Source organism: Onthophagus taurus, chromosome 8 (genome assembly GCF_036711975.1).
Source record: "Onthophagus taurus isolate NC chromosome 8, IU_Otau_3.0, whole genome shotgun sequence".
Classification (NCBI taxonomy): domain Eukaryota; kingdom Metazoa; phylum Arthropoda; class Insecta; order Coleoptera; family Scarabaeidae; genus Onthophagus; species Onthophagus taurus.
The window spans coordinates 3,434,838-3,450,565 of record NC_091973.1 but is presented as its reverse complement, the minus strand read 5'-3'; the positions used below and the strand labels follow the sequence as shown (position 1 = coordinate 3,450,565).

The 15,728-nt window shown below is 33.6% G+C and overlaps 1 protein-coding gene across 1 annotated transcript; it reads left to right on the top strand.

Annotated features, from left to right (window-relative positions):
- The first annotated feature begins 1,036 nt into the window (after window positions 1–1,036).
- Window positions 1,037–12,697, top strand: LOC111425678 (rho guanine nucleotide exchange factor 17). The gene is made up of 12 exons (XM_023059878.2): window positions 1,037–1,334; window positions 1,396–2,968; window positions 4,518–4,595; window positions 4,664–4,741; window positions 4,795–4,899; window positions 4,958–5,074; window positions 5,875–6,602; window positions 6,660–7,010; window positions 7,059–7,364; window positions 11,337–11,404; window positions 11,464–11,787; window positions 11,841–12,697. Exons 1-12 carry the CDS (start codon window positions 1,255–1,257, stop codon window positions 12,242–12,244), a joined length of 4,212 nt encoding a protein of 1,403 aa, XP_022915646.1. The 5' UTR covers window positions 1,037–1,254; the 3' UTR covers window positions 12,245–12,697.
- The last annotated feature ends 3,031 nt before the right edge of the window (window positions 12,698–15,728 follow it).

Below are 15,728 nucleotides of genomic sequence, written 5' to 3'. Positions count from 1 at the left end.
TTTTTTTTTTAATTATTTTACTTTTATACACAGATTCAGATTTTAGAATAAAATATATAAAGTATTATTTAAAAAATTGGTCGTGACCTTCATATAACCTTGAAAATAAGGTCAAGGTCAAAAAATGTTCGAGATAACGTTAAATGAACCATCCTGTACATGCATACCTTTGACAACAGCATCAGTAGCGACAAAGAGCGGGAGTAGAAGCAAGGACACGTGTTATTTGTCATTTTTGTACGTGATAAAAACCGCGTGCGATAACCTTCATTTTGTACTTTACACATTCGATGTGATTGAACGTAAATACGTCACCCGTCCGAAAATAAAAGTATAACTCACGCTTAGAAATGGCTTCGCCGATAGCCGCAAGCCAATTCTAATCAATAAAAAGTACAACTTCAGCTTTATCGGTTCCGTTCACCTTCCTACTTGCGTTCGACTTACTTTCGTATTCGCTAAGTGTTACACGTAAAATGTACATAATTATATTTCAATGTTGATGTACCAATGCAGATTAAAAAAAAAAGAGGATCCAAATCCAAGGGCGACACAACACTGCAGTAAGTCACTGTACATAGGATTTAACAAATGGACAAAGTACTAGAACCTCGAGATATTGTTACTAAGCAAAATTGTTACGACACAAATTATTCGCTAAATATTTATAAAAAAGTCTAATTATTTATATTGTCATCAGTTCGGAAGTCAATAAAAATGATTTAATTAAATAAATTTTTTTGATAAATCCTCAAATAAAATCCTTAAAACGAAACGAGTAGTACTCATACGAGTCCGTCTGATATTTCAAATAGTGCACACCATTCACCATAAAACCCAAGATGAACCAAGAGATCGGGTGTACCGGGTGCGTATCGGGTACCGGTGAACGGAGAAGCGTGGAGAAGTCAGAAGAAGTGGAGGAGTGAAGAAGAAGCTGACTAGCGGACAAGCGGAGGAGGTTACCCCCACCTTGGACGATCGCGATTTCTTCGGGGGCTCTCACCGTTCGCCGCGCGCGGCGCGGTGGTGAGACGGTAACCGCATAGGTCGTTGTAACCTCGGGCGCGGCCGACCGTTCGCGGCCTTACGACGGACGACGAAGAAGACGTACGCGACGTTTTCACGACGCGCTGTAGCGGTGGTACCGCGCCGCGTGGCCCCAATATGTCCGCGGTGGAAACGGTGGCAGAAGCGGAGGCCCAAGACCCGAGATGATCCTCGGCGTCACTCGAAGCGGCTTCAACCGTCCAAATGTCCGACGACCCAGAGTCCGAAACCGGCGACGGTGCGTGGACGTCGTCGGAAGAAACGACGCGCGCCGCCACGAAAAAGTAAGTAAAGTCCTCCGTTTTAACGCGCGAGAGAGTAGTAATTCTTTCGAATGGCGCTTAGGTACGTGACGGTCGGATCCGTGCGCTACGGGATCCGTCTGGGAGCCGTGTCGCCGCCTCCGCCGGGAGCGGGCCCGAGATACCGTTCCCGATGCTGTTGGCACACTGCCGCGGACGCCGCGCCTATTAATAGCAACGATATATTTAGGTGCGTAAATAGAGTGAGGATGGCCGAGGATGCTACGTCAGAGCTGTCCGAGCGGGCGATAGTGTGCGACCAAGTGTTATGCTCCACTAAGGCCCTCATCAAGAACCAGCTGAAGAGACGCGGCTTCCGGCCTCCGGCTTATGCCCGCGTTTGCGAGTGCGGGTACCTTCAGACTGTGGACCCTGCCAACCTGGATCGGCTCCCGAGATTCCGCTTCGGCGGCAACCGAGGTACCAACGCCGGCAAAGTGCGAGACAAGAAGGACAACAACAATGAGCAACGCCTCCGCGAGCTCTCCGATCGCCTCAAGCGAGTACCCGTCCCTCCGCCACGCACCAGACACCACCCCCAGCCGAACAAATCCCCCCCGGAGCCCCAAATCCCATCAGACACACCAAACACCTCCGACACCCCTAATTCCCCCACACAATCTTCACCCTCCTCCACATCCTCAACCTTCATCCCAACCTGCACCCTCCCCATCCGAAGCGCTTCTTTCTCCCAAGTCGACTACTCAGCCGACGACAAAAAATACGTAAGAAGACGCACCCAAAACAATCCCGATTGCGTAACTCACGCAGAATACACCCTCCCAAGACCAAAACATCGCCAAACCACCCTCGACGTCCAACCCAACCCAACCCAACCGCTCTCCATCCCACCCGAAAACGAATTCGAGAAGAAGAAAAAACGAGACAAATCCAAACGCCGCAAAGGGATGTACATTTCCCAATGGCCCAACGAAGAAGAATCCGCCATCCCCCAAGCGGTTTTCCAAGAAGAATCCGACATACCCAAACTGCAAATTAACAACGACTCCATACCCGACGATACATCCATCGAACCCATCAGCCCAGATGATGGCCAAACCCTCGATTGGCCCGACCCTCACCGACTCAAAATCACCAAAAAAACCCTACTTCGAGTTGATTCTTTTTCGGAATCGGAACCGGATCAAACCAGCGATCGAAAATCGGATAAATTCAACGTTTCCGATGTATCGGATTCGGAAAGCAGGTTAGATCCGCACGTTCCTAGGCGATATTACAAGCGACCTTTAAGGGGTCCTTATGGGCAGATGCTCGAAGCTGAGATGAAAAAGCCGGAAGTGAGGAAAAATCAATACAGCGATCTTAAATTTTTGGAGGAGCTTTCTCCGGGTGCGACACGTGCCAGGTCTGCTCAACCTCATCCTGGAAAACCCGTCGTTTCAAAAAGAAAAGTCAGTGCAGATTCCGGAACTACCCATGCCAGTTTACTTAGTGAATTAGACCAAAAGTTAGTGATTAGTCACCAGAGGACTACATCAAGTCCTTCCAAATTGGAAGGACTTGTATCCGCGGACCAGAATACCAACGAAATTGATCGCCTTCTTAGAGGAAGTTCTGAACAATTAATATCGGAAAGTGGATTACAAAAGCATAATGTAAGTAATTTTTTTTTACCAATTCTTCTTTAATAACCAATAAAGTGTGTCAATAAAAACCCAGTTTTAGTTCAGAGTAAGTGTATTAGAATTCTAACTATGCGTTAGTAATCAAGAAAACTTATTATAGACCAAGGTCACTTTAGCGTAAACGCAATGAAAACGCAATCAATCACGTAAGTAAATGATAACACAAACAAATTTCAATTCAATTTAAAAAATGTTTTAACCCAATTTTCAATAATCAACTGGTCGTTAGCCCCAGAGCTAATTCAAAACACTCCATAACAAGAACCCGCCCAACAGCAGTTTCTTAGTATAAAACTGGTTTTCACTGTAATTATACAGAGAAAGTGGTAATGATTAAAGCAAATATTTAAGAAACTTCGGCGCCAGCCGAATGGTTCTAAGAGCTCGGACAACTTCCTTTGTCTCGAATTCTTGTTTTACCGCACAATTAACAATATTATAGACACCATAAAACAATTCATAAAGTTAAAATCAACAAATTTTTAATTTAATTCTACCGGTTTCGATTCATTTAGAATCATCTTCAGGAACACGCCATTTTGAATTAAACTAAATATTTTCATTCCACCACCGTGTTCGAAAAAAACATAAAACTAACGGTTAAACGATACTTTATTCAAAATGACGTGTTCCTGATGATGATTTTAAAATGAATCGAAACCGGTAGAACTAAAATTAATAAAAATCTATTTAAAAAATTAATATTATCAAATAAATTTTTTTATTAAAATAATAATAGTATAATATTATATTATAGACAATATAATATTATAGACACCATAAAACAATTTATAAAGTTAAAATCAACAAAATTTTAATTTAATTCTACCGGTTTCGATTCATTTAGAATCATCTTCAGGAACACGCCATTTTGAATTAAACTAAATATTTTCATTCCACCAACATGTTCGAAAAAACATAAAACTAACGGTTAAACGATACTTTATTCAAAATGACGTATTCCTGAGGATGATTCTAAATGAATCGAAACCGGTAGAACTAAAATTAATAAAAATCTATTTAAAAAATTAATTTTATCAAATAAATTTTTGTATTAAAATGAAAAAGAAAAGAAACGTTTATGAATTGTATCTTAAAAATTTGTTGGAGAAGTGAATGAGGAAAGGTATTTCTGGTAGCATTGGAACGTAAGGAAAGCATTCGAAATTCTTAAAGTTCGCGTTGCGTAGCAACGAATCGGCGCCCCCGTTCGTCGACGTCCCTCGGCGTCGGGACGCAATGCGTCGACGCAAGGCGTCGGTTGTTTAGCGTTTCGATCCTGCGACATGATTGTAAGGTGTGGCAGCTGAGTGACTCGCTATGTTTAAATGAGCGGGTCTAGCGCAAGGCGCGCTTTGCGCCTAAAACTTGAAAACTGTACAACGACCGTAGATGATAGTGAAGATGACGCCCACTATGTGTCCACCATCCGAACGAACCCCCTGGTGAACAACAATGACACCGTCGTCATCGCGACGTAAAATGAAAAACACAAAAACCAATATCGTTTATTTTGCAGGATACGAGGACACACGTGGTTGTCGAGCTTTATGACAACGAAAGGACGTACGTCGAGTCGCTGCAGATTCTCGTAACGGTGAGTGTTTCATTAAAATCATCCTTTTTCTATTAGGAATTAAATTGACGTCAATATTTACGTTACAGAAATACTTGGAACCGCTCAAAAATCCAGAGAACTCCGGCCTTCTCGATGCCTCTCTCGTCGACGAAATTTTCTTCCAGGTAATTTTACAACCTTCGTTATTCATTTGGATATCCCGAAAGCTTTCCTGTAGGTACCTGCCATTTTGGCCCATCATCAACTCTTTTTGGACGAACTTAAGAAACGACATGACCATTGGGATAAAAAGCAAAAACTCGGAGATGTCTTTCTTGACATGGTATAACTCGATTTTATTCATTTATAACTCAAATTACTTATATTCTATCTTTATTCAGTTTTCTAAACCTGAAGTAGTTGATGCCTACGCCAATTACATAAACAATTCAAAGAGGGCAAGAGAAATTATTAAAAATGCTCAACAATCGAAACCAGCCTTTGCAAGATTTTTAGAGGTAAATAAACATCTTTTTAATATGTTATAGATTTGTTCATTTTAAGCAGAAAAGTTCCTAAGGTAACTGAGATACAACCAGATAATGCATATTGACTCTATTATTATTATTATATTGACTCGTGCAAAATATGCTGTTTTGTTACGGTTTCTGTAATCCAAATGTTTCCTAACCGAATGTTACCAGAATTAGCAGATTCTAGCATTTACTCGAACATTCAACAGATTACATGAAACCAATTCTGTTCCAAATATGGCAGGTGTGCAAACTCTGAATGAAGTTGAACAAATTTCAACCAAGACTTTCTGCTCGTCTTGGTGTTCCTCTTGAGAACATTGCGTACTCATGGTTTGTATCTATTCCATGTTCAATCAGTACAACACCTTGAACCAACAGACTTTGCCAGAAGATTGGAATTTTGTGGATAACTAACCGCCCCTTGGTTCCTGTAAAATTCTTTGTGAATGTATGGTGTGGAATGATTACCAATAACTTAATTGGTCCTTTCGTACCACCCGAGTGTCTAACAACGGACAGATATTTAGAGTTATTGCGCAATGACTTTCCAATACTGTTAGAAGATATTCCTTTGACTACCAGAGAGACCTGATCTTCAAGAGATCAGCCAAGTGCATCGAGTTAGGCGAAGAATTTCGATATTTTATGTACACATTCCAATAAATCAATTTATGCATTAACTTTTCTACTTAAAATGAACAAATCTATAACATATTATCGTATGTACCATTCCTCACGAAACTCATATATTATATATTAATTACATAAATAAATCATTTTAGGCAATGACCAGAGAACATAAAGGAAAATTGGCCTTAGATTCATTATTAATAAAACCAGTTCAAAAGTTTCCAAAATACGAATTGTTGTTGCAACGACTGCTAAAACATACTGATCCATCACATCCGGATCATGCCCTCCTCTTAAGCGCGGAAAGAGTAATTCATGAACAACTTTTAAAAATAAATTGTACGGAACGTGAAACGCTTGAATTAGAACAGCTCAGGGAAATCGAAGGATTAATTGAAGGGTTAATAGAATTAGTATCAAACGACAGGCAGTATTTGAGACATGATTTGGTTAATATGACGGCTGGGGGAGGTGCGAGAAAAGAAAGAGCGTTGTTTTTGTTTTCTGATCTACTTCTAGTGACTAGCATTAAACGAAGAAGTGGTACGATAAAACGACCGATTCCGGTGGGGCAAGGAACAGTTGCAAGTAGCCTTGAAGCCAATAAGTACAAACTACTCATGAAGATTCCTTTGCAAGAACTTGAAATACTGAGAGCTAAAGATGAGAATTTGCGACAGATGATGGTAGAAATCGAAAATTTAACGGAAGATATAGCGTTACTAAATCAAATGAATGATCTTTCATGGTCTTTGCACTGTTCTCATAAACAACTCGATGATGTTATCAAGGAAATGTTGGGAAACCTTAATAAGCAATTAACGGAACAGCAAAATAGCGATTCACAACTTTCTTGTTTAGATTTAGCTTTAAATACAAGGTAAAATGTTCCAATACTTTTATTATTTTCAATAATTTTGCAATAATGTTAATATAGCAATGGTCTTCAGAACATTTCTATAATGTTTTTGAAGCCGGAAAAGAGGGCATCATGGGAGGAATCATTCAACGAAGCTAAACATAAATTAGCTATCTCAGGAGATAAACGAGCGTGTCCCGAATTAGTCACTGCCGTTCCCATTAGAAAAACCAGAGCTGGCCTTCAATTTACCTGCGCTGCTCCAACAATTGGGGACAAAGGCAAAGATGTGTGGGTGTGTAACAGTGACGGTTATGTGGGCCAAGTTTGTATTCTTAGTTTAGAACCAGAACCCACGGTTACTTCTTGCAACGGCGTGTGTAACGCCAAAATACTTTGCATTACCTCAGTACCTGGAGTCAGCAATAGGTAATTAATTAATTTTTTTTATAAATTTTATTGTCATTTTATTTCTAGTACTGTTAATAACAAAGGCCTAAACATCAACGTAACTAAAGAAGACCAAAATACAATACAATTCGATAGTAGTTCTTCTAGCGAAGAAGACAGAAGCGATTGCGATGAACAAGATGAAAGCAGAGTTCCCACTGGAACAAATACTGATACTATAAATCTAGAAAACGATGATGCAGATACCCAACAATCAACAATGTGGTTAGGAACTGAAGATGGTTGCATACATATTTATAACTCCAGCGATAATATCAGAATTAAAAAGAATAAGTTTAAATTACAACACGGGTCAGCTATTTTAAGTATAATGTAAGTATTTTAAAGTCATTATAAGATTTTAGGGCTTTTCCGGTCATCAAATTTAAAAAAAAAAAATTTGTTTGAAATCTTTTTGGATATAGACCGATTTCGACATTTAATTCGCCATCTTCAGAGTTAAATAAGGTTAAAAAAACTGGTCCTCTGGTTTGTGTTTGTTGGGTATCTTTATAAATCCCTAAAACTTGCCAGAAAGCAATCTTTTGAAATCATTGAGAATCTGTTGGAAATCACGCTATGCTGATACACCAAATATTGTGTATCTATGTATAGTGTATCTTGATTATCTTTCTAAATTCCTAGAAATTGCTACTGATTAATTGATATGCCTAAACGTCTTGCAGGTTGGTATATCTAGAAATTCCTGAAAATTGATAGAGATTAACTGACATTCCTAAACATGTTTTAAAATTCCAGAAAATAATTAGAAAATTTTCGATATCTTTGAAACTTCTAGGAATATATCTATTAAAGGAATCTTTTAGAATCATTAAAAATCTCTCTAAATCCCTAGATGTCAAGTATAAATAGGGATACTTGATAAATCTTAGATATCTTATCATAGATATATTAGAAATTTATTTTATTATTTTAGGGATCTTTTGAAATCATTAAAATAGATTGGAAATTTGTAATAATGCCTAGATGTTGGTAAAAATTCCTAATTCTGCTTGATATACATTAAATATTTTTGAAAATTCTTTGAGAATTTAGCAAGATGTTTTGAAAATTCATGAAATGCTTCCTGAGTAACTTTAGAGCAACTTGAAAGAGGCTAGATTAGTTGATATCCCTAAACATCTTTTAAAATTCCTAGAAATCGTTAGAAAATTTTGGAAACCTTTAAGAATATTTATACATCTACTAGAAATCTATTTAAAATCGTTGAAAACATCATCGAAATGTTTATGAACTCTTAGATATCCATGGAAATGCCTAATTATGCTTAATAAGTCTTTAGATATTCCTTGGAAGATAAATCTTATATATGCTTATATTAGAAATGCTTATACGTCTTCTAGGAATCTTTTGAAATCATTAAAATAGATTGAAAACCTATAATAATGCCTAGATGTTGGTAAAAATCCCTAATTCTGCTTGATACACATTAGATCATTTTGAAAATTCTTTGAAATCCTAACAAGATGTTTTGAAAATTCATAAAATGCATCCTGAGTATCTTTAGAACAACTTGAGAGAGGCTAGATTAGTTGATATCCCTAAAGATCTTTTAAAATTCCTAGAAATCGTTAAAAAGAATTGGAGATGTTTAAAAAATTTTATACATCTTCTAGAAATCTATATAAAATCGTTGAAAATATCATCGAAGTGTTTATGAACTCTTAGAGATCCATGGAAATCCCTAATTATGCTTAATAAATCTTAGATATCCCTGGAACGATAAATCTTATATATGCTTATATTAGAAATGCTTATACATCTTCTAGGAATCTTTTGAAATCATTAAAATAGATTGGAAATCTATAATAATACTTAGATGTTGGTAAAAATCCCTAATCCTGCTTGATACACATTAGATCTTTTTGAAAATCCTTTGAAAACCTAACAAGATGTTTCAAAAATTCATGAAATGCATCCTGAGTAACTTTAGAGCAACTTGAAAGAGGCTAGATTAGTTGATATCCCTAAACATCTTTTAAAATTCCTAGAAATCGTTAAAAAATTTTGGAAACCTTTAAAAATTTTTATACATCTTCTAGAAATCTATTTAAAATCGTTGAAAACATCATCGAAGTGTTTATGAACTCTTAGATATCCATGGAAATCCCTAATTATGCTTAATAAGTCTTTAGATATTCCTTGGAAGATAAGTCTTATATATGCTTATATTAGAAATGCTTATACATCTTCTAGGAATCTTTTGAAATCATTAAAATAGATTGAAAACCTATAATAATGCCTAGATGTTGGTAAAAATCCCTAATTCTGCTTGATACACATTAGATCTTTTTGAAAATTCTTTGAAATCCTAACAAGATGTTTTGAAAATTCATAAAATGCATCCTGAGTATCTTTAGAACAACTTGAGAGAGGCTAGATTAGTTGATATCCCTAAAGATCTTTTAAAATTCCTAGAAATCGTTAAAAAAAATTGGAAACGTTTAAAAATTTTATATACATCTTCTAGAAATCTATATAAAATCGTTGAAAATATCATCGAAGTGTTTATGAACTCTTAGATATCCATGGAAATCCCTAATTATGCTTAATAAGTCTTAGATATTCCTGGGAAGATAAATCTTATATATGCTTATATTAGAAATGCTTATACATCTTCTAGGAATCTTTTGAAATCATTAAAATAGATTGAAAACCTATAATAATGCCTAGATGTTGGTAAAAATCCCTAATTCTGCTTGATACACATTAGATCTTTTTGAAAATTCTTTGAAATCCTAACAAGATGTTTTGAAAATTCATAAAATGCATCCTGAGTATCTTTAGAACAACTTGAGAGAGGCTAGATTAGTTGATATCCCTAAAGATCTTTTAAAATTCCTAGAAATCGTTAAAAAAAATTGGAAACGTTTAAAAATTTTATATACATCTTCTAGAAATCTATATAAAATCGTTGAAAATATCATCGAAGTGTTTATGAACTCTTAGATATCCATGGAAATCCCTAATTATGCTTAATAAGTCTTAGATATTCCTGGGAAGATAAATCTTATATATGCTTATATTAGAAATGCTTATACATCTTCTAGGAATCTTTTGAAATCATTAAAATAGATTGAAAACCTATAATAATGCCTAGATGTTGGTAAAAATCCCTAATTCTGCTTGATACACATTAGATCTTTTTGAAAATTCTTTGAAATCCTAATAAGATGTTTTGAAAATTCATAAAATGCATTCTGAGTATCTTTAGAACAACTTGAGAGAGGTTAGATTAGTTGATATCCCTAAACATCTTTTAAAATTCCTAGAAATCGTTAAAAAATTTTGGAAACCTTTAAAAATTTTTATACATCTTCTAGAAATCTATTTAAAATCGTTGAAAACATCATCGAAGTGTTTATGAACTCTTAGATATCCATGGAAATCCCTAATTATGCTTAATAAGTCTTTAGATATTCCTTGGAAGATAAATCTTATATATGCTTATATTAGAAATGCTTATACATCTTCTAGGAATCTTTTGAAATCATTAAAATAGATTGAAAACCTATAATAATGCCTAGATGTTGGTAAAAATCCCTAATTCTGCTTGATACACATTAGATCTTTTTGAAAATTCTTTGAAATCCTAACAAGATTTTTTGAAAATTCATAAAATGCATCCTGAGTATCTTTAGAACAACTTGAGAGAGGCTAGATTAGTTGATATCCCTAAAGATCTTTTAAAATTCCTAGAAATCGTTAAAAAAAATTGGAAACGTTTAAAAATTTTATATACATCTTCTAGAAATCTATATAAAATCGTTGAAAATATCATCGAAGTGTTTATGAACTCTTAGAGATCCATGGAAATCCCTAATTATGCTTAATAAATCTTAGATATCTAGAAATCTATTTAAAGTCGTTGCAAATATCATGGATGTGTTTATGAACTCTTATATATCTATGAAAATCCCTGATTATGCTTAATAAATCTTAGATATCCCTGGGAAGATAAATCTTATATATGCTTATATTAGAAATGCTTATACATCTTCTAGGAATCTTTTGAAATCATTAAAATAATATATATCCCAACAAGATGTTTTGAAAAATCATAAAATGCATCCTAAGTAACTTTAGAACAACTTAAGAGAAAATCCCTAAACATCTTTTAAAATTCCTAGAAATCGTTAGAAAATTTTCTAAATTATGATTTCGACACTCGGTCTACATCATTTCAATATAAACATTAATTATTAAAGTATTATTTATTTGTAAAAACCGGATAAGCCCATTTCTAAAAAAATTTTTTAATATTAATTTAATATTTTATTAAAGATATTTGGACAATAGGGTGTTTGTAGCTTTATCAAATGGTGATATAGTTATTTACGACAGAGATAATCGTAAGAATATAAAAAACATTTTTTTCTTCAATAAATAAATTTATTAATTTTTATTTTAGAGGGAGGATGGAACACAAATTCACCAATTAATGTAGCGGTGGGTTCGATAGGGATGCCAATATCAAAAATGATCCCAAACGCCGGAAAATTATGGTGCGGTTGTGGTAATACAATGAAAGTGGTTAACATACGAACGTTAACTGTAGAAAACACGTTTACTATCAACAACGATTCCAACAAATCGGTCACTTGCATAGTAATATGCGGAAACGGGGTTTGGTTGTCTTTACAAAATTCTTCAGTTGTTAAATGTTATCATGCCATATCGTTTGAGTTCCTTTGCGAAATCAATCTTGCTCCAGCAGTCACCAAAATGTTAACAAGTACTAAATGTTAAATTTTATTGGTGAAGTGTTATTTAATTATATTTTTTTAGGTTGTGATGATATTATTCGACAGCACAAAGCAGCTTGTCTTCGAGTGACATCGTTGTTGGCTTGTAAAGATTTATTATGGGCGGGAACATCCGCTGGAGTAATCTTAACGGTGCCTCTTCCCCATATAGGACCATCCATGACAAAACTATCATGCGTCCCGACCATTGTAGGAGTTCCTCATGGTCATACAGGCCATGTGAGATTCTTAACGAACATAGAATGGCACAGTCCGAACGCGGAGTCGCAAAGGCATCAATACAAAGGCAAACCGGAACAAAGGAACAGTTCGAAATTGCTCATTATTTCTGGTGGCGATGGTTATGAGGACTTCCGGAACACAAACTTATCGGAGATTGCCGGCCGGGAGGATTCTACAAATCACCTCTTACTCTGGAATATATGAATTAGGAATACACGAACTTTGGAATATATGAAAATTGGCATTTTTTTTCAGTTTCTTACGTTCTTAAGAATTGTTAGATGTGTTGCGAGAGCCGTTTAAATTTCTCTTTGCCCGACGCGGCACTTATTTTTTGAGTGATCAATGCATTTTCTTTGTAAAACGTGTGATAGTAGTATTAGGTGTATTATTTCTATTTAGTACGTTCCTATGTGTATGATACGAATGATTTATTTTTTTTTCCTTTTATCCATGGACACGGATATCGACCAGTTTTTAGACTTGCACAAAACGCGTTAGAGAAGCTCTGGGTATATACATATATATATATAAATATATATATTTAGGTAAACGTAAGATAAGTGGGCAATTAAAGTGTCAACTTATTATTTTCAATATTTCATTTTTAATATGTATAAAGGCAAACCCCAAATTTAATAAAAATTATTAAACAAATTCGTTTTATTTATTTAATTTAGTTTTGGGTTGAAATGAAACGAAAATCAACCGCATCTTATATATGTCCATATTAGAAATGCTTATACATATTCTAGGAATCTTTTGAAATCATTAAAATAGATTGGAAATCTGTAATAATGCCTAGATGTTGGTAAAAATCCCTAATTCTGCTTGATACACATTAGATATTTTTGAAAATTCTTTGAAATCGTAACAAGATGTTTTGAAAATTCATAAAATGCATCCTGAGTAACTTTAGAACAACTTGAGAGAGGCTAGATTAGTTGATATCCCTAAACATATTTTAAAATTCCTAGAAATCCTTAGAAAATTTTGGAAACCTTTAATAATTTTTATACATCTTCTAGAAATCTATTTAAAATATCATCGAAGCGTTTATGAACTCTTAGATATCCATGGAAATCCCTAATTATGCTTAATAAGTCTTAAATATTCCTTGGAAGATAAATCTTATATATGTCTATATTAGACATGCTTATATAATTATTCTAGGAATCTTCTGAAATCATTAAAATAGATTGGAAATCTGTAATAATGCCTAAATGTTGGAAAAAATCCCTAATTCTGGTTGATGCACATTAGATATTTTTGAAAATTCTTTGAAATCGTAACAAGATGTTTTGAAAATTTATAAAATGGATCCTGAGTATCTTTAGAACAACTTGAGAGAAGCTAGATTAGTTGATATCCCTAAACATATTTTAAAATTCCTAGAAATCATTAGAAAATATCCATGGAAATCCCTAATTATGCTTAATAAGTCTTAGATATCCCTGGGAAGATAAATCTTATATATGGTTATATTAGAAATGCTTATACATATTCTAGGAATCTTCTGAAATTATTAAAATAGATTGGAAATCTGTAATAATGCCTAAATGTTGGTAAAAATCCCTAATTCTGCTTGATACACATTAGATATTTTTGAAAATTCTTTGAAATCCTAACAAGATGTTTTGCAAATTCATAAAATGGATCCTGAGTAATTTTAGAACAACTTGAGAAAGGCTAGATTACTTGATATCCCTAAACATCTTTTAAAATTCCTAGAAATCGTTAGAAAATTTTGGAAGCCTTTAATAATTTTTATACATCTTCTAGAAATCTATTTAAAATCGTTGAAAATATCATCGAAGTGTTTATGAACTCTTAGATATCCATGAAAATCCCTAATTATGCTTAATAACTCTTAAATATTCCTTGGAAGATAAATCTTATATATGTCTATATTAGACATGGTTATATAATTATTCTAGGAATCTTCTGAAATCATTAAAATAGATTGGAAATCTGTAATAATGCCTAGATGTTGGTAAAAATCCCTAATTCTGCTTGATACACATTAGATATTTTTGAAAATTTTTTAAAATCGTAACAAGATGTTTTGAAAATTCATAAAATGCATCCTGAGTATCTTTAGAACAACTTGAGAGAGGCTAGATTAGTTGATATCCCTAAACATATTTTAAAATTCCTAGAAATCATTAGAAAATGTCCATGGAAATCCCTAATTATGCTTAATAAGTCTTAGATATCCCTGGGAAGATAAATCTTATATATGCTTATATTAGAAATGCTTATACATATTCTAGGAATCTTCTGAAATCATTAAAATAGATTGGAAATCTGTAATAATGCCTAGATGTTGGTAAAAATCCCTAATTCTGCTTGATACACATTAGATATTTTTGAAAATTCTTTGAAATCCTAACAAGATGTTTTGAAAATTCATAAAATGCATCCTGAGTAACTTTAGAACAACTTGAGAGAGGCTAGATTACTTGATATCCCTAAACATCTTTTAAAATTCCTAGAAATCGTTAGAAAATTTTGGAAAGCTTTAATAATTTTTATACATCTTCTAGAAATCTATTTAAAATCGTTGAAAGTATCATCGATGTGTTTATGAACTCTTAGATATCCATGGAAATCCCTAATTATACTTAATAAGTCTTAGATATTCCTTGGAAGATAAATCTTATATATGTCTATATTAAAAATGCTTATACATATTCTAGGAATCTTTTGAAATCATTAAAATGGATTGAAAATCTGTAATAATGCCTAGATGTTGGTAAAAATCCCTAATTCTGCTTGATACACATTAGATATTCTTGAAAATTCTTTGAAATCCTAACAAAATGTTTTGAAAATTCATAAAATGGCTCCTGAGTAACTTTAGAACAACTTGAGAGAGGCTAGATTACTTGATATCCCTAAACATCTTTTAAAATTCCTAGAAATCGTTAGAAAATTTTGGAAGCCTTTAATAATTTTTATACATCTTCTAGAAATCTATTTAAAATCGTTGAAAATATCATCGAAGTGTTTATGAACTCTTAGATATCCATGGAAATCCCTAATTATACTTAATAAGTCTTAGATATTCCTTGGAAGATAAATCTTATATATGCCTATATTAGAAATGCTTATACATATTCTAGGAATCTTTTGAAATCATTAAAATAGATTGGAAATCTGTAGTAATGCCTAAATGTTGGTAAAAATCCCTAATTCTGCTTGATACACATTAGATATTTTTGAAAATTCTTTGAAATCGTAACAAGATGTTTTGAAAATTCATAAAATGGATCCTGAGTATCTTTAGAACAACTTGAGAGAGGCTAGATTAGTTGATATCCCTAAACATCTTATAAAATTCCTAGAAATCCTTAGAAAATTTTGGAAAGCTTTAATAATTTGTATACATCTTTTAGAAATCTATTTAAAATCGTTGAAAATATCATCGAAGTGTTTATGAACTCTTAGATATCCATGGAAATCCCTAATTATGCTTAATAAGTGTTAGATATCCCTGGGAATATAAATCTTATATATGTCTATATTAGAAATCTTCTGAATTTATTAAAATAGATTGAAAATCTGTAATAATGCCTAAATATTTGTAAAAATCCCTAATTCTGCTTGATACACATTAGAAATTTTTGAAAATTCTTTAATATAGTAATTATTTAATTTAGTCTTGGGTTAAAATGAAACGAAAATG

Coding starts and splice junctions, on each gene's coding strand:
- LOC111425678 (XM_023059878.2), top strand. CDS start 1,255: ATGTCCGACGACCCAGAGTCCGAAACCGGCGACGGTGCGTGGACGTCG. Junction 1,335..1,395: donor ACGCGCGCCGCCACGAAAAA/GTAAGTAAAGTC, acceptor AATGGCGCTTAG/GTACGTGACGGTCGGATCCG. Junction 2,969..4,517: donor GTGGATTACAAAAGCATAAT/GTAAGTAATTTT, acceptor TTTATTTTGCAG/GATACGAGGACACACGTGGT.